At 46.9% G+C, this 22,132-nt stretch overlaps 3 protein-coding genes and 2 non-coding genes across 8 annotated transcripts; 1 reads left to right on the top strand and 4 right to left on the bottom strand.

Moving 5' to 3' along the window:
- Nucleotides 1-5,762: 5,762 nt before the first annotated feature.
- Nucleotides 5,763-6,659, top strand: MCCD1 (mitochondrial coiled-coil domain 1). The gene is made up of 2 exons (XM_065885981.1): nt 5,763-5,927; nt 6,471-6,659. The coding sequence occupies exons 1-2, from the start codon at nt 5,763-5,765 to the stop codon at nt 6,657-6,659; spliced, it is 354 nt and encodes a 117-aa protein (XP_065742053.1).
- Nucleotides 6,660-6,991: 332 nt separating this feature from the next.
- Nucleotides 6,992-17,633, bottom strand: DDX39B (DExD-box helicase 39B). Of its 3 annotated transcripts, none has more exons than XM_065884543.1 (11): nt 17,565-17,633; nt 15,972-16,314; nt 15,094-15,221; nt 14,723-14,815; nt 12,407-12,590; nt 11,197-11,315; nt 8,990-9,121; nt 8,105-8,214; nt 7,862-8,006; nt 7,570-7,717; nt 6,992-7,215 (listed from the first exon to the last, which is right to left on the bottom strand). In XM_065884543.1, the coding sequence occupies exons 2-11, from the start codon at nt 16,180-16,182 to the stop codon at nt 7,199-7,201; spliced, it is 1,287 nt and encodes a 428-aa protein (XP_065740615.1). In that variant the 5' UTR covers nt 16,183-16,314; nt 17,565-17,633; the 3' UTR covers nt 6,992-7,198. The 3 variants fall into 3 exon arrangements, with proteins under 3 accessions (XP_065740615.1, XP_065740616.1, XP_065740617.1); XM_065884544.1 differs by having other exon boundaries at nt 17,395-17,566; XM_065884545.1 differs by lacking the exon at nt 17,565-17,633 and having other exon boundaries at nt 15,972-16,840.
- Nucleotides 12,279-12,355, bottom strand: LOC136130088 (small nucleolar RNA SNORD83). The gene has a single exon (XR_010656291.1). It is a non-coding gene; the product is annotated as a small nucleolar RNA SNORD83 (small nucleolar RNA).
- On the bottom strand, nt 16,748-16,825 carry LOC136130087 (small nucleolar RNA SNORD83). Its single transcript, XR_010656290.1, has one exon. It is a non-coding gene; the product is annotated as a small nucleolar RNA SNORD83 (small nucleolar RNA).
- A 2,328-nt stretch (nt 17,634-19,961) lies between the features above and the next one.
- Nucleotides 19,962-21,500, bottom strand: ATP6V1G2 (ATPase H+ transporting V1 subunit G2). Of its 2 annotated transcripts, none has more exons than XM_065885551.1 (3): nt 21,188-21,500; nt 20,813-20,913; nt 19,962-20,299 (listed from the first exon to the last, which is right to left on the bottom strand). In XM_065885551.1, the coding sequence occupies exons 1-3, from the start codon at nt 21,267-21,269 to the stop codon at nt 20,126-20,128; spliced, it is 357 nt and encodes a 118-aa protein (XP_065741623.1). In that variant the 5' UTR covers nt 21,270-21,500; the 3' UTR covers nt 19,962-20,125. The 2 variants fall into 2 exon arrangements, with proteins under 2 accessions (XP_065741623.1, XP_065741624.1); XM_065885552.1 differs by having other exon boundaries at nt 20,126-20,257; nt 20,891-20,913; nt 21,188-21,269.
- Nucleotides 21,501-22,132: the final 632 nt, after the last annotated feature.

Raw genomic sequence — 22,132 nt, 5'->3', positions numbered from 1 at the left:
ATAAACTCACACATCTAGTCAGTTAATCTACAACTAAGGAGGCAAGAATATACAATGGAAAAAAGACAGTCTCTTCAACAAGTGGTGATGGGAAAACTGACAGCTACATGTAAAAGAATGAGATTAGAAAATTTCCTCATACCATACATAAAAATAAACTCAAAATGGATTTAAGACCTAAATGTAAGACCTGAAACCATAAAACTCCTAGAAGAGAAGACAGGCAGAACACTCTCCGACATAAATAGCAGCAATATTTTTTCAGATCTGTCTCCTAAGGCAAAGGAAACAAAACAAAAGCAAAAGTAACCATGTGGGACCTAACTAAACTCTCATAAGCTCTTTTTTTTTTTTTTTTTGGTCACGCCGAGTGGTGGCAGTGAAAGCAACGAGTCCTAACCACTGGACTGCCAGGTCCCAAAACTCATAAACTTTTTTTTTTTTAATATTTATTTATCTATTTAGCTGCGCCATGTCTTAGTTGCGGCATGCCAGATCTTCAGTCTTCATTGTGGCATGCGGGATCTTTAGTTGAAGCATGCGGGATCTTTAGCTGCAGCATGCGAACACTTAGTTGCAGCATGTGGGATCTAGTTCCCCGACCAGGGATCGAACTCAGGCCCCCTGCATTGGGAACACAGAGTCTCAGCCACTGGACCACCAGGGAAGTCCCAAAACTCATAAGCTTTTTTAAAAAATATTTATTTATTTATTTTTGGCTGCATTGGGTCTTCATTGCTATGTGAGGGCATTCTCTAGTTGTGGCGAGTGGGGGCTACTCTTCGTTGTGGTGCACGGGCTTCTCTTTGAGGTGGTTTCTCCTGTTGTGGAGCACGGACTCTAGGTGTGTGGGCTTCAGTAGTTGTGGCACATAGGCTCAGTAGTTGTAGTTCACGGGCTCTAGAGCCCAGGCTCAGTAGTAGTGGCACACGAACTTAGTTCCTCTGCAGCATGTGGGATCTTCCCAGACCAGGGCTCGAACCCATGTCCCCTGCATTGGCAGGCAGATTCTTAACCACTGCGCCACCAGGGAAGTCCAAAATTCATAAGCTTTTGCAGAGGAAATGAAACCATCAACAAAATAAAAAGACAAACTAACGAATGGGAGAAAATATTGATATGACCGATAAGGGGTTAATATATAAAACATAAACAGCTCATACAACTCAACATCAAAAAAACAAACAACCCAATTAAAAAATGGTCAGAAGACCTGAATAGACATTTTTCTAAAGAAGACATACAGATGGCCAACAGGCACATGAAAAGATGTTCAACACTGCTAATCATAAGAGAAATGCAAATCAAAACCACCATGAGCTATCACCTCATACCTGTCAAAATAACTATTATCAAAAAGTCAAGGGGGTCCTTCCCTGGTGGCGCAGTGGTTGAGAGTCCGCCTGCCGATTCAGGGGACACGGGTTCGTGCCCCGGTCCGGGAAGATCCCACATGCCGCAGAGCGGCTGCGCCTGTGAGCCATAGCCGCTGAGCCTCCGCGTCCGGAGCCTGTGCTCCACAACGGGAGAGGCCACAACGGTGAGAGGCCCGCGTACCGCAAAAAAAAAAAAAAAAAAGTCAAGGTCTTCCCTGGTGGCGCAGTGGTTGAGAATCTGCCTGCCAATGTAGGGGACATGTGTTCGAGCCCTGGTCTGGGAAAATTCCACATGCCGCAGAGCAACTAGGCCCGTGAGCCACAACTACTGAGCCTGCGCGTTTGGAGCCTGTGCTCCGCAACAAGAGAGGCCACGATAATGAGAGGCCCGCGCACCACGATGAAGAGTGACCCCGCTTGCCGCAACTGGAGAAAGCCCTTGCACAGAAACGAAGACCCAACACAGCCAAAAATAAATAATTAATTAAATAAATAATTAAAAAAAAAAAGTCAACAGGGCTTCCCTGGTGGCGCAGGGTCTAAGAATCCGCCTGCCAATGCAGGAGACACAGGTTCGTGCCCTGGTCAGGGAAGATTCCACATGCCGTGGAGCAACAAAGCCCATGCGCCACAACTACTGAGCCTGTGCTCTATAGCCCGTGCTCTGCAACAAGAGAAGCCACCGCAATGAGAAGCCCGCGCACTGCAATGAAGAGTAGCGCCCCGCTCGCCACAACCAGAGAAAGCCCGCACGCAGCAACGAAGACCCAACGCAACCAAAAGTAAATAAACAAATAAATAAATGTTTTTTAAAAAGTCAATAGCTAATGTTAGTGAGGATGTGGAGAGAAGGGAACACTTGTATGCTGTTGATGGGAATGTAAATTGGTACAGCCACTGTGGAAAAGAGTATGGAGTTTCCTCAAAAAGCTAAAAATAGAACTACCATATGGGGACTTCCCTGGTGGCACAGTGGATAAGACTCCGAGCTCCCAATGCAGGGGGTCCGGGTTTGATCCCTGGTCAGGGAACTAGATCCCACATGCATGCCACAACTGGGGAGCCCGTGTGCCACAACTAAGGAGCCTGTGAGCCGAAACTAAGGAGCCTGCCTGCCGCAACTAAGACCCAGTGCAACCAAATTAATTATGTTTTTTAAAAAAGAAGATGAAAACACTCAATGCTCTGTGGTGACCTAAATGGGAAGGAAATCCAAGGAATAGGGGATATATATACATGTGGCTGATTCACTTTGCTGTACAGCAGAAACTAACACAACATTGTAAAGCAACTATACTCCAATTTAAAAAAAAAAAAAAGAAAATGAAAACACTAATTCAAAAAGATACATGCACCCCAATGTTCATAGCATCACTATTTACAATTGCCAAGATATGGAAGCAAGCTAAGTGTTCATTCAACAGATGAATGGAATACTATTCAGTCATTAAAAAGAATGAAAATTTGCCATTTACAACAACATGGATGACCCTGGAGGGTATTATGTTTAGTGAAATAAGTCAGAGAAAGACAAATACTGTATGTTATCACTTATATGTAGAATTTAAAAAATAAAACGAATGAATATAGCAAAACAGAAACAGCAGGTATAGAAACAAACTAGTGGCTACCAATGCAGAGAGGGAAACGGGGAGGGGCAAGATAGGGGTAAGGGAATAAGAGGTACAAACTACTATATATAAAATAAACAAGCTACGAGGATGTATTATACAGTAAAGGAAAAATAGCCGTTACTTTGTAACAACTTTAAATTGAGTATAATCTGTAAAAATTATGGATCACTATGTTGTACACCTGAAACTAACATAATATTGTAAATCAACTATACCTCAATAAAATTTTTTTCATTTAAAATAAATGCAGGGCTTCCCTGGTGGTGCAGTGGTTAAGAATCCTCCTGCCAATGCAGGCGACACAGTTTCAAGCCCTGGTCCGGGAAGATCCCATATGCCACAGAGCAACTAAGCCCATGCATTACAACTACTGAGCCTGCGCTCTAGAGCCCAAGAGCCACAACTACTGAGCCCACGTGCCACAACTACTGAAGCTCACGCGCCTAGAGCCCATGCTCCGCAAAAGAGAAGCCACTGCAATGAGAAGCCCACACGCAGCAACAAAGAGTAGCCCCTGCTCGCTGCAACTAGAAAAAAGCCCACTCACAGCAACGAAGACTCAATGCAGCCAAAAATAAATAAATAAAAATAATTTAAAAACTACTACTAGGGCTTCCCTGGTGGCGCAGTGGTTGAGCGTCCGCCTGCCGATGCAGGGGACACGGGTTCGTGCCCCGGTCCGGGAAGATCCCACATGCCGCGGAGCGGCTGGGCCCGTGAGCCATGGCCGCTGAGCCTGCGCGTCCGGGGCCTGTGCTCCGCAACGGGAGAGGCCACAACAGTGAGAGGCCCGTGTACCGCAAAAAAAAAAAAAAAAAAAACAAAAAAAAAAAACTACTACTAGACATAAGTAAAACTTTTTTTTTTTTTTTTTTTTTTTTCCCTTTTGCGGTACGCGGGCCTCTCACTGCTGTGGCCTCTCCCGCTGCGGAGCACAGGCTCCGGACGGGCAGGCTCAGTGGCCATGGCCCACGGGCCCAGCCGCTCTGCGGCACGTGGGATCCTCCCGGACCGGGGCACGAACTCGTGTCCCCTGCATCGGCAGGCGGACTCCCAACCACTGCGCCACCAGGGAAGCCCCAAGTAAAACTTTTATATAAAGAAAGACTATTAGATACAGGAATAACAAAAATAAATATACACAGTAACAATCCAGGTTTACATTTATCTATCTTCATCCCTTCATTTCCATGACTATGAGATCCACAGCTCATCCAATAGATTTGAACTGATCCAAATACCAGCTTTTTCTTTAGTTCTCACAGACGAACAAAGCCAAATCCACAGACTCTATTATAATTCACGACTTAGGACTGCACACTGCAAGTTATTGGATGTTAGTCCATTTTGGAGTTCATAACCTGAAATAGAAACTCAGATGGTTGGGACCTCCCTGGTGGTCCAGTGGTTAAGACTCCATGCTCCCAACGCAAGGGGCCCAGGTTCAATCCCTGGTCGGGGAACTGAATCCTGCATGCCGCAACTAAGATCCCACATGCCTCAAGTAAGACCCAGCACAGCCAAATGAATAAATAAAAAAATAAAAAATAAAATTTTAAAACCCTCAGATGGTTGAAATGTCTAATTTTCAGGAAGGATACTTCATTATTCGTGCATCATTTAGATGGTCTTACACACGTTTTATTTTCTTAACAGCTGCTAATCTTGCTTTTAATTTATAAATGTGGTTAGTTTCACTTCAATGTTGAATGTTGTGGGCTGTTTAATCGTATACTAGTTTCCCTTAACTGTAACAACAGTAGTTTGGGCCTCTTATGTCCCAATAAGTAGGACTTTAGCCTGTGCATACACTGCAGTTCAAAAATGAACCATGTATAACCCTATCACCGAGAGACAAGAAGGAAAGCTTCTCTCCTCCAAAATTTTACAGGGATTCTCTTTTTCTACTGAAAAATGGGAACCTGCCAGCTAATGGGGAACATGAGGTCTCTGACCTCATCTAAAGGTGCTTCAGCCCTTCAAGTTCAAAAACGATTGACCTGCAGGAAGGTCTTCCTCTCTGGTTCCTGGACCCCCACACCATGGAAGAGGCCATCTTCCCTCCGAATTCAGTGTGATGTCCTCCATGGTTTGATGGGAGGGCTCACCAGTTCAACAAAGCTTGAAACCGGTACCAGTGTATAGTGCCCAGACTTACCAGAGAAGGCAAACACTGAAGATGTGCAATGTACAACAGGGACAAGGAAAAAGGTCCCTCTGGGCCAGCAAGAAGAGGAAAGGGAAACAGAGGGAGAAGCAATACTTGAGCCAGGTCAATGGGTATGAGCTTTCAAGTCAGGTAGACCTGGGGGTGAATCTTCCTGGCTTTTCCACCAACCAGCTGTGGAGCCTTGAGCACATCCGGCCCAGAGCAGGCCCCAGCCCATACTTACTGAATTGAGTGCTGAACGAAATTCTCTGACCATTTCCTCATCTGCCCACCAGTAATGCAATTCCTACCTTGCAGATCTGAGAGGAGTGAGAAAACACACAGTGCTAAGAAAAACAGACACAAGACATGCAGTAGGCTGGGGACCAGGGTTCTAAAGCAAGTTCTGCCTAAACTGGCAGGAGCATTCCCACACCAGGGAACATGAGTTCCTGGACTCTGTCTGGGGCCAGGTTAGGAGGCGGGCAGGTGCAGTAGAGCAGGGCAGGGGCAGGGCCAGGCACTGAAGCGAGGCCACAGCCCGGAGGGAGCCAGTTCCTGGTGGCTGTTGGGTGGCTCAGACAGCTCCTTGCCTCCCCAGCCATGGTTCTCCCTTTGCCCTGGCTTTCCCGAAGTTGCTGCCGTCGCCTCCTCCTGCCACCCTGGCCGCCGACACTCCAGGGCTCCTGGAGGTGCTGCTCCCAGGGCCCCAAGGCAAGGACAGAAAAGACTAGCTCCACAGGCGCTGGGCAGATGTCACCTTCCAGGGTAAGTGGCACCAAGAGTGAGGGTGGAGGGCAAATGTGTACTGGGGGCAGGGAATCCCCTCCCATCTCACCCTGTACCACAGGCCAGCTGAGTGCAGACACTACCCCCACCCCTAGAGCATGCTGCCTAGTTCCGCAATTCCCCAGCACTCTCCCTGCCCCCACCCCACTCCAGACCTCAGGGCACCCTCTACCTACACCCCTCCCTCCCTGCACAGTCCACGAAGTCCTTGAACAGGAATTTCCCCTCATCCAATAGTTAATTATTTCTCAGGGCGGGTTGGGACAGCCAGTTCTCCCCTTCCCATAGGTCACACAGAAGTCCAGTTATAGCCCCTGGGCTGTGATCTCTAACTTCCCCCTCCCCCCAGGCCTATGCCTAAGACAGGAAGCAATACAGATGTACTGCTGTTAAGATCTTGTGTACTGCAGGCATCGCAATACAGATGACCTTAAACTAATGGTGCTGAAAAACAGGAAGGAGGCGGTGAACCTCAGCCCCCTGCCCTGGCTGATGCTCTTTCCTAACACCCCCCTCTCCCAGGACCCCTGGCCCCGCCCCACAGCTGAGCTGGCCCAAGCTGAGGAGCTGCTGGAGCAGCAGTTGGAGCTGTACCAGGCCCTGCTCGAAGGGCAAGAGGGGGCCTGGGAAGCCCAGGCCCTGGTGCTCAAGATCCAGAAGCTGAAGGAACAGATGAGGAGACACAGAGAGAGCCTGGGAGAAGACACCTAAGCTTTCCACCAGTTGCCACTTCACCCTCCTACACTGGAAATACTGCACACCACCCTCCCTTCCCAGCCCTTTGATCAGAAACATCCCAGCCTCTCCCAGGCCACTAAGGAAATGGAAGAAACCACCACAAAGGGCCAGAAATTGCAAAGTAGTGCGAAGCCACGGCCTCTGCAGTCTTTTCAGTAACATCCCCCAGTCTGCCACCTCCTACTGACCTCCGCCCCACAGCAGTGTACACAGTCCCCATGGGAATTTACTCCAGATTATGCCCTAAAATAGCCTCACCCCAAAACCAATAAAGGGACGGAGCGCTTACAGACACCACAGACACATGTGTTTTTTAGTTTTGTTAAAAAAAAATTCTGACAAATCAGGGAAATGGGGGTTTAGGAGTGGTGGCGATGCAAAAGAAGGAAGCCATGGGGTGGGGGACGGGGTCGTCAAGGGTAGGCGGCAGCAGTGTCTCCTTCACCCCCACGCCTGGCATCATCTCCTGAAGAGGAGCAGACTGTCACACTCCAGAATGGGTGGGGAGTTCTCTACCGCGTCTGTTCAACTGAAGAAAAACATGGCAGTTAGAATAAGGTATGGAAAAGAAAAAGCTAGGTTGGTAGAAAAGGCCCCCCAGCCCCGAAACACATGCAGATGTTCGTGCAGTGTGTAGGTCAGAGGATACATTTGGGGGTAAAGAAAGAAATACTTCGATGAGAAGTAATTTGATGAGAAGAGACCCCATAAAGAGGTCAACTAAACATCCCAACAGGGCATCAAGATGGGGGTGCAGGGGAAAAAACAGATGACAAGTTTGTCAAGTGCCCACTATGCACCAGGAGCTTTAAGAAAAAACCCTCCAAGGAACAAGGAGAACCTAAAGGACTGGGGAAGCCAGTTTCATGAGATCATTACTCACTGTAGGAGGAGATGTCTATCTCATCAGGCAGCTCACTAATATTGACTTCAAAGCGATCCTGCACATCATTGAGAATCTTGGCATCATTCTCATCTGACACAAACGTGATGGCCAAGCCCTTGGTGCCAAACCGGCCTGCTCTGGCCACCTGGAAGGACACAGATGATAGAATTAGTAGACCCCAAAGAAGGAAGACACCCAAGAGGAGGGGTGAAGATGTATGGTATGAAAAGACAAAGAAACTAAGGGGGTGGGAGAGGACACTAGGATACCTTCCGGGTGTGGGGCTTACCCGATGCAGGTATGTGTCAGAATCCTCAGGCATGTCGTAGTTAAAGGCAATGTTCACCCGCTCGATGTCCATGCCTCGGCCAAACAGGTTGGTAGCCACAAGAATTCGTCGTTGAAAATCTTTAAACTGCTGATACCGAGAAAGCCTTTGTGAGAAAGGAAAGCAGAAAAATGTTGAGATTCCTTGCTCTCAAGGGTCTCTTCCTCGCAAGGACACAAAGCACCTTCCCCATCTCTGACTCACCTCTCCTCCTGAGGCATCCCACGGTGGATGGCAATAGCTGGGAAGTTCTGCTCCACCAGGAGCTGGGCCAGGGCAATGCAACGCTGCACAGACTTCACAAATATCACCACCTGTGTGTGTGTGTGTGTACATATAAGATTGGAGGGGATGTGCGTCCATGTGGGTGTGTGTGAGAGAGATTACGTGCAAGAGTTTTCAGTAATTACACTCTTCTAAAAGAACTCCTCTTAGTCCCCATCACGTATTTCCTCTTCTGCTCTAAATATTACTTAGCCTTTCCCTCTTGGCTCTGATTTTTCCTGAGCAGACAGACATGCTGCAGAGAAGGTATGGAAAACAGTAACTAAAATTACCAGACGTATTAGGAGACAAGGATGAAGCCACCTCACGAGTGCTAAAAATTTGAACTAAACTCTGGGAAGACCACGACCGATATTCCGACTCACCAAAACGTCAAAAATAAGAACTTACCCTAATTCTAGAAAGTAGTTTTTAGTGCAAGCAAATCACACCACAGGTAAAGTGATGGAACACTTCTCCCTCAGTTAAGTAGTACAAGAAACAAAACTTAAGAATCGAACAGGTCTAATGTATTTCTGGACTTTCACCACCTTATTAAAACTCTTCAAGGATTTTATAATTTGAGCTTTATTTTGTTGAATATCTATGCCAGCCATGGAACAGAAAAGCAGTTCCCACCTTGCTCACGCTCAGTGCCACCAAAAGACATTTTTCTCTCATTTAATAGAATTTTCATTTAAGAGAATTTCTCCACCATTCTCTTTCACGACACACATGGTTTCCTCAATAAAAGGATATATTATAGAGGTTCCTGCAACAGCTGGAGACGTGCTCATTCTCCCTACTGGACCTTGAACAACTGACCTGGTTGAATTCAAGGACATCCAGAAGGTCAAAGAGCTTCCGGTTCTTCTCGTTGTCCTTCAGTTTCACGTAGTACTGCTGCAACCCATGCAGCGTCAGCTTCGTCTCATCATCCACGAAGATCTCCATTGGCTGGGGGGGAGGGGGGAGGGAAGGGGTGGGGAACGGGAGGAGGGCAGAGTGGGGGGGTTAAACCTGGGGGGGTGGAGGAAGTTGATCTCCAATACACCCCATGGCGGGATGGGGAGAAGAGAGGAGATTGGAAACCCAACCCCACCCCCAAAAATACCCACATATTAATGTGGTCTTTTCCACAGTTGATCTAATTCCCTTCCTATCAGTTGAGTTTTAAGATTTTCCAACTGAAAATTTTCACGGGAAAGAAACTTTGCAGGGAGGAAAAGACACAGTACAACCACCCAATGGCAAGATGCCATTACCTCAAATGGAGGTGGTGGAGGAAAGAAAACAATGGGAGGTGATTCTCCAAGAGAGAACATGATCCAAACACCTGGGAAATGATGGGAAACAGTGACTCGAGGTCAGAATAACTCCATCAGAGCTGGTTTAATATCGGGGAGAGGAGAAGGACTACTCCATTTTATGCTCTCAACTACGAGAATCATATCCCCATTACGAAGGTGGATGTCTTCCATATCCCCATTAGGACGGTGGAAGATCAGAATGCTTCAGTGGACATAAGTCAAAATGCCATGAAAAGAGAAGCAAAAATTACTCAAGATGAGCAACAACTTGCCCTCGGACCACAAGGAAACAGTTTTAAATAAGACTGGTCTCAACTAAAAATCAAACCACCTATACTGTTACGTGGAAGGTATCAATAAGTAGTGCTAAGAAGCAGATTCAGAGCAGCAGTTATTCACTCATCTTTAAAAACAAAACAAATCATATATACACACACAACCCTTGAAGGGAAGGAAGGCAGCATTAAAAAAAAAAAAAGGCGGAAATTGACACAAGACTCAACTCCAAAGCCCAACTTTCCTAGCACTCTTCACTAACTTGAAGACATAGTTAACATAAAACCCCAGGGTCCAAGATTTTGGGAAAGGATGTGTGTGTCATGGGAGAAAACCAGAAGCCCAATCTCAGAAGTCAGACTAGCAAAGGTAGGCTTTCTAAAGAGAAGTTCCATGGCTTCTTTCAGATCTAATCTGAGCCCCAAGTACAGCTGAAGAGTTTTGGTCCCATGGGAAGGAGCAGAGCAGGGAGGGAAAGAACACACTCCACTGCTTATACAATGGCCCCGCCTAGCCCCAAACCCTAGCACCCACCTGGTTACATCCAAGTGGAGCTCCTCACTTTACCTTTCCCATATCCCTCTAAGTATTAAAAAAAAAAAGTGTTTAAAAAATGAAAAAAAATCTACCACCCCATTCAGAGCACCCCTCCCCACCAACACAAATGGAGGGAAACAGGGAACACGGCACGCCTTGGGTTCAGGAAAAAAACCGGGAACGGAAAAAGAGGCTGGTTTGGTCCTCGGCTTCCTGGTCAGGTTCCCCGCGGCCTCCGCTGCCGCCATCCACCGCCGGGTGCCGTCCGCATTCCCCCGCCGCGCCACGGTGCTTCTCTGCTGCCGGCTCACATCAACCAAGGTTCCGGATGGGTGCGAGGAGGTACGGGTGGGAAGGAGTATGGACTCGGGGATTGAGGTGCCAAAGGCCCCCACCCCTGGAGGTGGGGAGGAAGCGGATTCATCTGTGCTGTTTGCTCTTCTTTTGGACATGCCCTGCCATCTGTCTGTCCCTCTCTTGCTCTCCTGCCACCGGGACATTATGAGTTTGGGGAGCAGAAGGCTCCGGTTGTATGCTCGATGCCACCTTGAGGGTGCGTGGCTGTAGGGAGTATGTAGGAGACGATGGGTGGGTGGTAGGGCAGAAAATCCTGCCCTCCCCCAAAAGGGAGAAGAGGTTCAAAAATGCTGTGATTAAAAAAAAAAAGTCGAACACTTCCCGCTCTCACGTTAACCCGACCAAGTCTTCCGGAGTTTCCCTGGCGCCCGCGCAGACCCTAACACTAACTGTCTCTGCCTCTGTGTGTCTCTTCAAGGAGTCATCACTCCCAAATAGGCATGTGCCCCCTTCTTGGCGCTCGAAGGACAAGGGAGTCTGGAGGAAGAGGGCGCGGAGGGGGAGGAGGCAGCGGGCGGGGAGTGGAGGGAGAGAAGGTAGAAGGGTATTTACGTCTTGCATGAACTTGCGGCAGACTGGGCGAATCTCTTTGCTCAAGGTAGCACTGAACATCATGACCTGCTTCTCATGGGGGGTCATGCGAAAAATTTCCTGGACATCCCGACGCATGTCTACAAGAAAAAGGAACTATAGTAGAAGAGAAGCATATATCGTAAACAAAGACCAGAAACAGGCGTACCAATGAGGTAAAGACTGTTGGTAAGCAAGAGTCTTGGTTCAGGGGAAGATTTGCCTCAGGCCTCTCTACTCTATTTTCTCCAACCACCATATAATCATATCCATAGTAATAACACAGTGGAAAGAACAATGGATTTGGGACCAGGTTCCAGCTGTGTATTTTAACCACACAAGAAATTAGATGAAACCCCAAAGCCCACAACTAAAACATGGGGATAAAGCCCACTGCAGAGGCTCACAAAGATAAGTCCTCTGAAAAATGCTTTACAAGGAAGGCCCTTCTCCCTAATCCTCTCTCCCCAAGCTCCAACTGTCTACAAATATCGCGCACCTATTACATTCCAGCTGTCAGAGTCCATTCCATGCTTCCTCTGGATCACACTGTCCTATCCAGTCAGGCAAATATGACATCTCTACTTGGAGCCCACCTTATAGCTCGCCATCTAGAATAGCCAAAGATCATTTGGAATGACTTATCCCTGGGGCTATGTCGATCCCTACTCTCTCATTCACCAAATTTGAGTTCTTACAAAACATTTTCCTTACTTAACCCCACTCAGCACACCAGAATACCACACCACACAAACTCCCACAAACACCCTCCACATTAATTCCAGAACTTAAGTCTAGAGATCTATTCAGCTATAAATTCTGACAATATATGCTGAGCTGAGCATGCCAAAAGAGTAGACTGTCTCCTCGTCCAGCTCAAGTTTCTCCCCTATGACACCCACTATAGGGTTTTACAAAGGAGAATGGTGGTGTGACTAATATCCAACATCAGCAAAGTCCCTTCTCTCAAAGATAAACATCACCAAAAGAAAGAACGTAACACCCTCCTCCTTGATCACTAAGGATGCTTAAAAAGCCTAACAAAGACTGACCAGGGAAGCCAGAGCCATCAGTCATGGGTGATAGATTAAGAGTCGTCCTGGCACTGAAGTGCTCCAGTATCAAATAAACATCATTTGGCTCCAAAAGGCAACTCCCAGATCACTAGCCCAGTCCCAGCACTGCTACTCACCGAGCTGTTCAAGCATCTTATCGCATTCATCCAAGATAAAGTGTTTAATGTGTTTGAGATTGAGGCTCTTATTTCGAGCCAGGGCTAGGATGCGGCCAGGGGTCCCCACGACGATATGCGGGCAGTTCTTCTTCAGCACCTCTTCATCTTTCTTGATAGACAGACCACCAAAAAACACTGCGACCTGCCAATCCAGGAGAAAAGAGTATCATCTCACGAGGAAGGAAAGAATTCAACCTCCCCAAGGTTCCCATCCTTTCAGTTTACTCTAAACCAAGTCTTAGAACACTTCAGAGCTAAAAGGAACATAGGAGATCACCTAATCTAAAATTATTATATACCCCAAACATTAAAGCTAAGAAACAAAAGTGACCTGCCCTAAATTACATGGCTGATCGAGGCAGTGAGGACCAGCACTTAGTTCTTCTGACTTAATCTAACAATCTTCCTTCCCCAAGGCCAGGCTTCACTGTAAAAATGAGGATGGCAAGAAATCACCAGTGTCAAGTACCAAAAAAAGCTCATGGACATCAAGTTTTCCTAAATGACCCCAGATTTTTAAACTCCTTTGCATAAACCCTATGAGATTACTGATTCAGGCTAAATATACTACTCCATGTTAAAACCATTAGGGGAATGGTTGTTGAGGATCTGGGCCTTAATACCCTCTCAAATAGCACCAAAACTGCTTTTTAGTTTCAAGGGGGAAAGATCAGACTGACAGGACCCTAATTCTAGGGTAAATCTAAAACCATTAACTGTGGGACAGGCAGGTTTGCAACAAAACAGGAGATACATAGCATCATCTATGAAGAATTCTTGCCAAAAATGTTCAACTTGAACCAGTTAAGCTTTCAAATATAAATTTCAGTTTAGGGATTCCCTGGCAGTCCAGTGGTCAAGAAGCCACGCTTCCTATGCAGGGAGCGCAGGTTCGATCCCTATCAGGGAACTCAGCTCCCACATGCTGAGTGGCACGGCAAAGGGAGGAAGGAAGGGAGAGAGGGAGAGAGAGAGAAAGAGTGAAAGAAAGCAAGAAAGCTCAGTTTATAGGAAACACTGGGAGGGAAAAACAAGTTAAAACAACACAAGGGAGTAACCAGACAAACTCAGAGGTAAGACATTCTGTAGAACTAGCCCAATGTCTTAAACAAATCACTGAAGCATAATTTTGAGCAAAAGAAAGAAAAGTAAGACTATATCAGGACAATTTATATTTGATCTTGACACCAAGACCATCCTCTTTTGAGTCCACAAGGTGATGAGTCAGACCTATAGAGGAAGAAGTGCAATCCTAGCTCTCTACTGAGCTCAATGACAAATGTTTCCACAGTCATTAACAATGGAAACGGTTTCCTGGTTTTCAACTTATAGAATCAACCTACCAACAAGACTGCTTGCTAAAAGGACAGAAAGTACACCACAATGAAACTGACAATATAAGAATACAAACATACATAACACACACACCAGCTTTCAGACTATGCTTAGATAATTTAAATTAATAGTTTTCAAATTCTAGGAGAAAAAGTGTAAACAAGCTAAATAATCTTTCACGAAAAAGTCAAAAAGGCCTTTAAGTTGACAAACTGAGAAAATAGCACCGAATACTTGGTTTCACAGAACATCAGAACTTAAATCTTTTCGTTATAAGGCCCTCTGGATTACCTATGCACTTTTACCAGGCACAGATACTACTTTTACTACTTTGGTTTTAAACAAATTACTTTTAGTCTAGGGCTATTACTCACACATTCCTAGTTCTACATATAAATTAAAAATCAATTATGAGGAAAATTACAACAATCTGAACAAAAATACTGTTTTTCTTTCACCCAAGGAGGGTACAAAGTTATATACATCAAGCATATGTTTATGCTTCTCAAACTCCAATTACCCGAGGATCTTGTCAGAACACATATTCATACTCGGTAGGACTAGAGTGGAACTCATGCAATCTACATTTCCAACAGGCTCCCAAATGACACTGAAACCACAGGTCTGGGAACCACACCCTGAATATCAATGCACAAGCGTATTTATAAAACGTGTTAAAAACCAAGGCAAACTATAAAGCTTCTCCAAAATCAAAATACAGCAAACATCTCTGAAAGTATAATGCATATCCAAATGAGCCCTAGAATATAAACCTCTTATACACCTAAGTTGCAGAAACTTACTATGTACTACATGCAACTGAGACTTGTGTATAGGTATTTAACACCTGTGGGATGTGAAGACTGCTGATCTAACAAGTCTCCAATGCCTCCAACTCCCCACACCCTCACTCCCCCAGGTCTCTTTACCCTGGCTTACCTTGACGTTGGGCATGTACTTAGAGAAGCGTTCATATTCCTTGCTGATCTGAAAAGCCAACTCCCGAGTGTGACACATCACCAGTACAGACACCTGGGGGGAAGTAGATGGAGACACACATACAGTATATCCCTTCACCAGGTATGTCACAAAAGCACACCCAGCAGATCACAGGTGACTACAATTCTGGATCTAAATCATTAACCCCGTGATTACTACAGAATATCCTCATGCCTATCTGTCAAGGATGATAAAGGTCATCTTAACAACAAGCACTCCTGGCTCTGAATGCACCATGTAGCAGAGACGAAAATACCCTTCCTGAACATTACTAGCCAAAATGCCTTCCCCAGCACTCTCCCCAAGTGTACCTGCCCAGTAACTGGCTCCAGCTGTTGCAGTGTAGCCAGCACAAACACCGCCGTCTTTCCCATGCCTGACTTGGCCTGGCATAGGACATCCATTCCCAGGATGGCCTGAGGGATGCATTCATGCTGGACTAGAAGTAGGGGAAAAAAAAGATAAATTAGTTTCCAGAGAACTCCACCACCTTTTTCACCAGGCCAAACCCATTTCTCACCACTCAATTCTTAAGTTGTTCTTGTCAATTTCCAGACCCTTTCTACCTCTCTGCCCCCTCAATCAAAGTGATTCCCAAATCAGACCTTCCCAGTTCCTTCTAACATAGCCTCTTCCAGATCCAGGGCCCAAAGCCCTGCTAACAACCCTCTTGCATCTACCAATTACGCCTTAGGTGCTTCTGATTCTGTCTGAATGTTCCTTCATCTGCAGCAATCCATGAATTTTGAGTGCCTGCCACAAGCCATTTCTCACACTTAGATTATCATGCTTTGGGGCACATAACCCTGCAACAACCTTGAACAAAATGAAGAACTTGGTACGTGACCCAGAAGCCAGCCATAAAGGTTTCCAGAGACCAGAGTTGGCTTGGCCCAAGGGTCCAACCAGCTCCTCTCTGGAAATTTTAAACTAAAAGTCAGAGAGACAAAATTTATAACAGGCAAGAAAAAAAGCCCCTCTAAGTTGCTTTTAGATCACTAGCACCTACATGCTATCATGAATGAAAGACCAACTTATATAAACCTCTTCTATTGCTAAAATAGTTTTTGGTACTTATTTCCTGGTCTATCCTGAATATAAGTCTGTATCACCTGAGGGACCATGACCATACGGTTTCCTGTATCCTTAAAGAGCCTAATGAATACTCCATGCCCAACAGAAAATTTACCTTCTGATGGATGCTCAAAGCCACAGTCAACAATGGCCCGGAGCAACTCTGGCTTGAGCAGGAAGTCACGAAAGCCAGAGCTGTGAATGGAGACATAGGAGCCCTTGACATCCTTCTTGGCAGGGGCCTCAGCCCCATCTCCCCCAGCTGCTGTCTCCACTTCATCATCTTCATAATCCAAGAGCTCATTGTCCACATCGTTCTCTGCCATAACTGAGCCGGCAGGGGGAGAAGGGGAGGGGTCTCTGGATGAGTTCACGCAGAATAAGGGAAGACAGAGTTGGAAAGTGGGGGCTTGAGGAAGAGTAGAGGAAAAGAAACACAACAGTTTCTGACAGAAGAGCTGGGGGAAAAAAAAGAGAAAACTCATCAGTCATGAGCAGAGCCTTCACCATCTTTTCCATCCCCACACTCTTTCCACTTTCCCTGAACTAGGAAACATTTACCTGGAAAAAAAATTATAATAAAGAAGCACAAGACATAAAAGCGAAAGGCAAACATAATACTGGGAATGGGAAAAGTGGGCCCAGGGGAAGTGGTTAGGACATAAGTCCCCAAAAAGATAGGATCGGAGAAGGAGAAACCGGAAAGTTGGAAGGGCAAAACCGACTTATAAACTCCTGGTCTGTCACAGTAACAAGGAAAAAAAAAATACACGTCTGAAAAACAGAATACTACTAATGACTTAAAATGGAGAATGAAGATGAAAGTGACAAAACGAAAAGTCCTCAACGGAAGACCTTGTGCTTTCCCTATAATCTCAAGGTGTCGACAGCAGCCATCAGTCAAGGGTGATAGATTACGGTCGTCATTACGCAAAGCGCTCACTTTTCAAAATGAAAACATCATGTGGCTGCCAACCACCTCTCGCAGCATTCCAGCCTCCCACTCCTCGATAACCTTCTGGAGCTTAAGAAATCCTTGTGTATTAATGACGGAGAGAGAGGCCTAGAGAAATGGCTCGGCCGGGAAAAAACCCACTCCTCCATCATACGATGAATAAAATAGAACACAATAATTAAGAAAGATGTATCCTCGTTCCGGCTAACAGAAGCTTTACCAAGTGACCTTCCATCACCATTATGTTACTCCTAGGTGTAGCTCATTTCCGAAAACACACAACGACACCACTGGTAAACATTTGGAAAACACTCCAGATAATAGTGGGCAGTCCGTGGTGAGAAAAGTCCAACTAGGCCCACAAGTCGGGACTCCTTCCATTCCCACCGCGGACCGAGATAAGCGGGAAACTGAGAAGAGCCCCGCCCTCTGCAAATGCCCAGGACCAGAAGACGCCTAGCGCCGCCTCTCACTGTCGCTGGGTTCTGAGGTAACCGAGGGTCCCACCGAAAGAGCGAGGAGCAAAGGAAGCACAATGGCGCCGGGGCCACCATCTTGGATGGGGCCCCCCTGGCTTCCCTACCTCCCCCCGAAGTTTCTTGATCTCGAGGGATGCAAGTGATGGAAGTAACAACCCAATCAGACTCCAGCGACCAGACCATAGCCTGTACAAGGGTTATCAGGAGGCCGTGCGACAGGATGGCCGCAGAGAAACGCAGATGGAGGCGGATGGTGCCGAAGGCCAAAGCTTACCTGAGCAAGGCGAAAGCGTATGGCGGCGGTAACAGCGACGAAGGAAGGAATCTGCCTTCACTTCCGGTTCCCGGCTTCCCTCTACCCCGGCCTCCCGCCTTACGACCGCGCAGACGTAAGGAACCGGAAGAAGGACCTTCCACGGTTCTATAGTTCCGCGCGCTCTAGGGTTGCCTTTAGAAAATGCCTGTGTGGAAAAAAAATTTTTTTAACCCACTTCTAACTCCTCCGCTACTACCAGTAACAAAAGGCATGAAGGAAACTAGCATCCTCCCCATTGTTATCTTTTTTCTCTTGTTCTGCTCTTTTCCACGCCTCTCTCTTCATTTACGTTCTTGCCGCACAGGCCTTCTCTCTGGGCACCCCTCCGTGGGCGCAGGAGGACCCAAGGTGGCGGGATTTCGAGTTCCCACGGGGTCCTTGGTCCGGTAGTCAAGGTGACCTGGGGACGTTGGCGCTGGAGCTAGGGAACGATCGGCCCCAGGTGTGGGAAGTGAGTCGTGCTCACGAGTCCTAGCCCTACCCTTTCACAGCCCTGGAGCCGGTGGACGGCATTTGCCTAATGTTGGCCGAGGTAGCTGATGCCTTAAGAGCCCTGAGGTTCGTGGGCGTGGGCTGGAATCAGGAAGGGGTTCTGAATCCACTGAGTGGGGGACAGGGTCTAGATTCTGCCCCAAATGTTAATGATAAACGCTAGGGCTTGAGAGTTAAGTAACTTTTTATAAGTGTTGTTAATTCTACCGGAATGTGCTTAGCCCTGCCCCCAATAGACCCTTGGTTCAGCCTGGATTTTTTTTCCTGAATGAAACATTTGATATATCTCGCCCCGCTTTTGTATGCTACAGAAGTCAGATGTGACTTAACAAAACTGACAACAGACGTTTGGCCCTTTACCTGTTATCACAACCATTTAACACCAAGGTGTACCATTATTCCCATGCTATATCAAGCAAACAGATTCAGAGAAATAAAGCAACATGTCCAAAGTAATACAGCTAGTAAGGTGACAGAGCCAGGATGTAAACACCTCTCTATTCTCTACTGTATCCTGACTCCCTGCTTAAAGAGTCTGGTTAATAAATACACACTACAGATTACCTCATTGGTTCAAGTGCTTGGTGAAGTAGGCTCGTTTTCTGTGGCCAAAAGAAATAACAGTGATCCAAGGATGATGTCACAGAAGCACAGTTTTTCAAACCCACAATATCAATCTTTTTCAACAGTATTTACCAACTGCCTGTCCTGTGCCAAATGCTATCCTGAGATCTGGGGACACAGCAGTGAACAGCCCTGTCCTCACAGAGTTCACATAACAGGGGAGACAACACATAAACATGTCAAGTATCAATAGGTGCTATGAAGGAAAATAAAGCAAGGTAAGGGGCAGCGTGCTTGTTCCTACACCCCAGCTGTTCTCTACAGTTACCATCTATAGTCCTCAGGTTCACAAAGGAGGAGCCACGTGTTTCTCACTTTAGAGAAAAAATAATGTACCATTTGCTTTTGTTTCTCAAAGCTCCAACACCTTTTGGGTGTTTGGGGAATACATAAACAAGGAACAAGAGTGACTGAAAATGAGAAATGATGAAGCAAAAGGAGGCTGATTCCACCCAGCAATTGATTTGCCCATAATTATTTTATTGACACTTTTTTATTGTTACAAAGGGAAAGTAAGGTGTTGAGGATGTAGAAAGGAAGGCCATGCATCACTTTAGATCTCAGGAAGCAGTAATAAGCATCTGATGGGTCTTTGGGGAAACAGGAAAAGGGGGAAATCCAATAAAGAGAAAGACCAACTTAAGAGAGACAAAAAGAGAGGCTAAGAAATGCAAACATCTTCCTGGAACCACAGAAGAGAGGCTAAATGAGGCCATGATTTAATCTATCTTTTCAGGGATAATAAGGTCTCTGGGGAAAGAGAGGTGGGAAGAACCAATTTTTTAGAGAATTTCTAGGGTCACAGAATGAATGAGTAGAATTACAAAGCCACAGACAGAAGTGAGAAAACAGCTATGTTTAAGTTTTGGTAGGTGGGCAGAGAGTAGTAATAATATCACAGGTTTGCCATTTATTGAATCACAGCTACTACATGCTGGAAACCATGCTAAGCTCTTTATAGAATGATTCCTAACCAATGCAACACCCCTGCAAGGTAGGCATTATTATTATTACTCCAACCTTGCAAAGGACACTGGGGTTACAGTTTAAGTAGCTTGTTCTTGTTGCCCAGCCAGCAAGTGGCAGGGTCAGAAGAGGGACCCGAGCCTGCCAGGCTCTGAAGTCAGAGTGTTTTCACATCCCTACTTCTCCATGCTACAAATTTCACAGAGGGGCTGGGTGAGGGTGACTTGGCAGTTTCCAAGTTCCCAGTGAAAGAACAATAAGGAGATTCAGGTCTGAGCAGGATATTTATAAATTTCACAGGAGAATTATTGGATCCTGCTTTCTAGAATTTCTAGGGAATGCAAAGGAGAGAAAGGATTATGGTGGGAGTTGATTTTGACTTGGGGATTTCTTTGCAGGAGGGAACTGGCAGGAGGAGTCAGGCCCTAGGGTGGGTCCTAGGCAGCAATCCGGTAGTTGGGGTGGACCTGGGGCCTGACGTCACAGACCATGCCAAGAAGCTGGGCCAGGACACGTTCGCGGCTTCTCTGCTGGGAGCTCTGCATGCCCTGCACCTGGCGCCTTGTAGCCTGCTCCACCTCAGCTGACAGATTCCCTTGGGAGCCCATGGCCTGGGGGGTGGGAGAAAGGGTGGAAAAGAGAAAGGAGAAAGCAGAAACAGAGAAAGAAGCATCCACGCATGTGGAGGGAAGGGTCCTGGAGCAAGACCAGGAAGAAAGGCCCTCTCCAAAACCACTCCCATCCGTGGAAATATCTAGACACTGAAGAGACCAACATAATGCCCTCTCCCCTAAGACCTGACATGCAGCATCACCCTACAACAGACCGTACCATCCCCACCACCTCACCACCCATGCCCATAAAACTCGGCCCTCCACCCCAAATATCATCATACTCTACAGAGACTGTGGCAATCCCCCCCACTTCCACAAGCCGTACAAGTCCTTCCAAACTCCTAGACGCTCTTACATATCACAAAGCTTGACCAATATCATGGTCTTCATCAGGTTCCCTTCAGCCCTTTACTACCTTATTTTCTTGTGGAATCACCCTGTACACACCTCACCAGATATACCCACCAACTTGCACCCTGGGGTCCCATCCCAGCCTCCCCCACGACTCACTGCCTGCTGCTTGCTCTGGAATTCCTGCTCTCTCTCTCTGCGGTATTGCTCCACTTCCATCTGTGCCTCCTCCTTTGCCTGCTTCAGACGCCGGGCTTTCCCTGGAGGCAGGAGAAAGGACTGAAAGTGGGGGTAGACCCCACACACACAAAACGTGAGAGCAGGGGTCAGTCCCTCCCAAAAAGTTAGTGCCTTCTCTCAGCCAGCCAAGAACTAGATTCTGACACCCACCCATTTCTTCCCTCCTAATAAGCGCCCCCAGCCTCCCTCCCCCCGCCCCACCAGCCTTGGGTTATCCTAAGGACTCAAATGTTTGCTGTCCTTCCACCCCCAATTTTCTCTCCAGATTCCTAAGGGAGAAATGAGGAGACTCACTCTTTCTGGCATCTGCCACCTTCTCAGCCGCCCGCTTCTCGGCTTGCAGGAGCTGCTGGATACCCTGGGACTGACTGGCCATTTCTGTCGTTACGACCGATGCCGTTTCGGAAGCTACCAAGGTACCAGATGGCTCCCCCTTTTCCCCTCCCCCCACACCGCCTCCTCCTCCAGCTGTTTGCTGCAGCCTTCCACTACCCCTGGGTCTTAGTGCTCCCCTTTTCAGCCTCCTGCACCGCGTGTCTCCCCCAAACTGATCCTCCCATTGATGGCTGGTCCTCCTCTCCCACCTCTCACTCTGGCAGTATCCAGAAGGACCGCCTGGGGGCAGCAAAGACCAGGTCCAAAGCTGCCTGCTAACTTCACAGCAGGTGCAGGGCTTTCCCAGTCGGAAGGTCTAGGAATGGGGGCAGGGGCCGAGAAGAGAGGAGTATTTGAGAGAGAAGGAGGCATAGAGGGATTGAGAATGGGGTGAGGAGGTAAGGAAATTATCATGCGTGGTGTGTTGGGAATAGAGTGTGCTGGGCTTCTCTGAACTCTTCCAACTTCTTTTCCTTTTTCTCCCTCCCATTTCCATCTCCTTTTTCTACACCTTTCCCAATTCCAAATTTCTCCATTCACCTCACGTGCTTTGTCCTGCGGTTGTTTTCCTTGTCTTTTGCTTCCTGTGTTTTTCTCTTTTATGATCTGTCCCTTTCTTGGCCTCACTGTGGTTTTGATTTTTCATTTTCATTGTGATTTTTATCCTGTCTTTATCTCCCCTGTTTTCTCTCTCTTCTCATTTTTTCGCCTATCACTGAACCATCTCCTCTCTCCTCCCAGTAGGGGGAAGCAGGGTTAAACCTCCAAAGAGCCCTTGCTCTTCCTTTTCCTCGCCTGTCGTCCAGTCTTCCGGTTTCAGACGGACCCTTTATCTTTTTTTTTTTTTTTTTTTTGCGGTACGCG

The sequence above is a fragment of the Phocoena phocoena genome, chromosome 10 (genome assembly GCF_963924675.1).
Source record: "Phocoena phocoena chromosome 10, mPhoPho1.1, whole genome shotgun sequence".
In the NCBI taxonomy this organism is placed as follows: domain Eukaryota; kingdom Metazoa; phylum Chordata; class Mammalia; order Artiodactyla; family Phocoenidae; genus Phocoena; species Phocoena phocoena.
The sequence above is the reverse complement of the archived record's forward strand: the minus strand, read 5'-3'. Positions and strand labels throughout refer to the sequence as shown.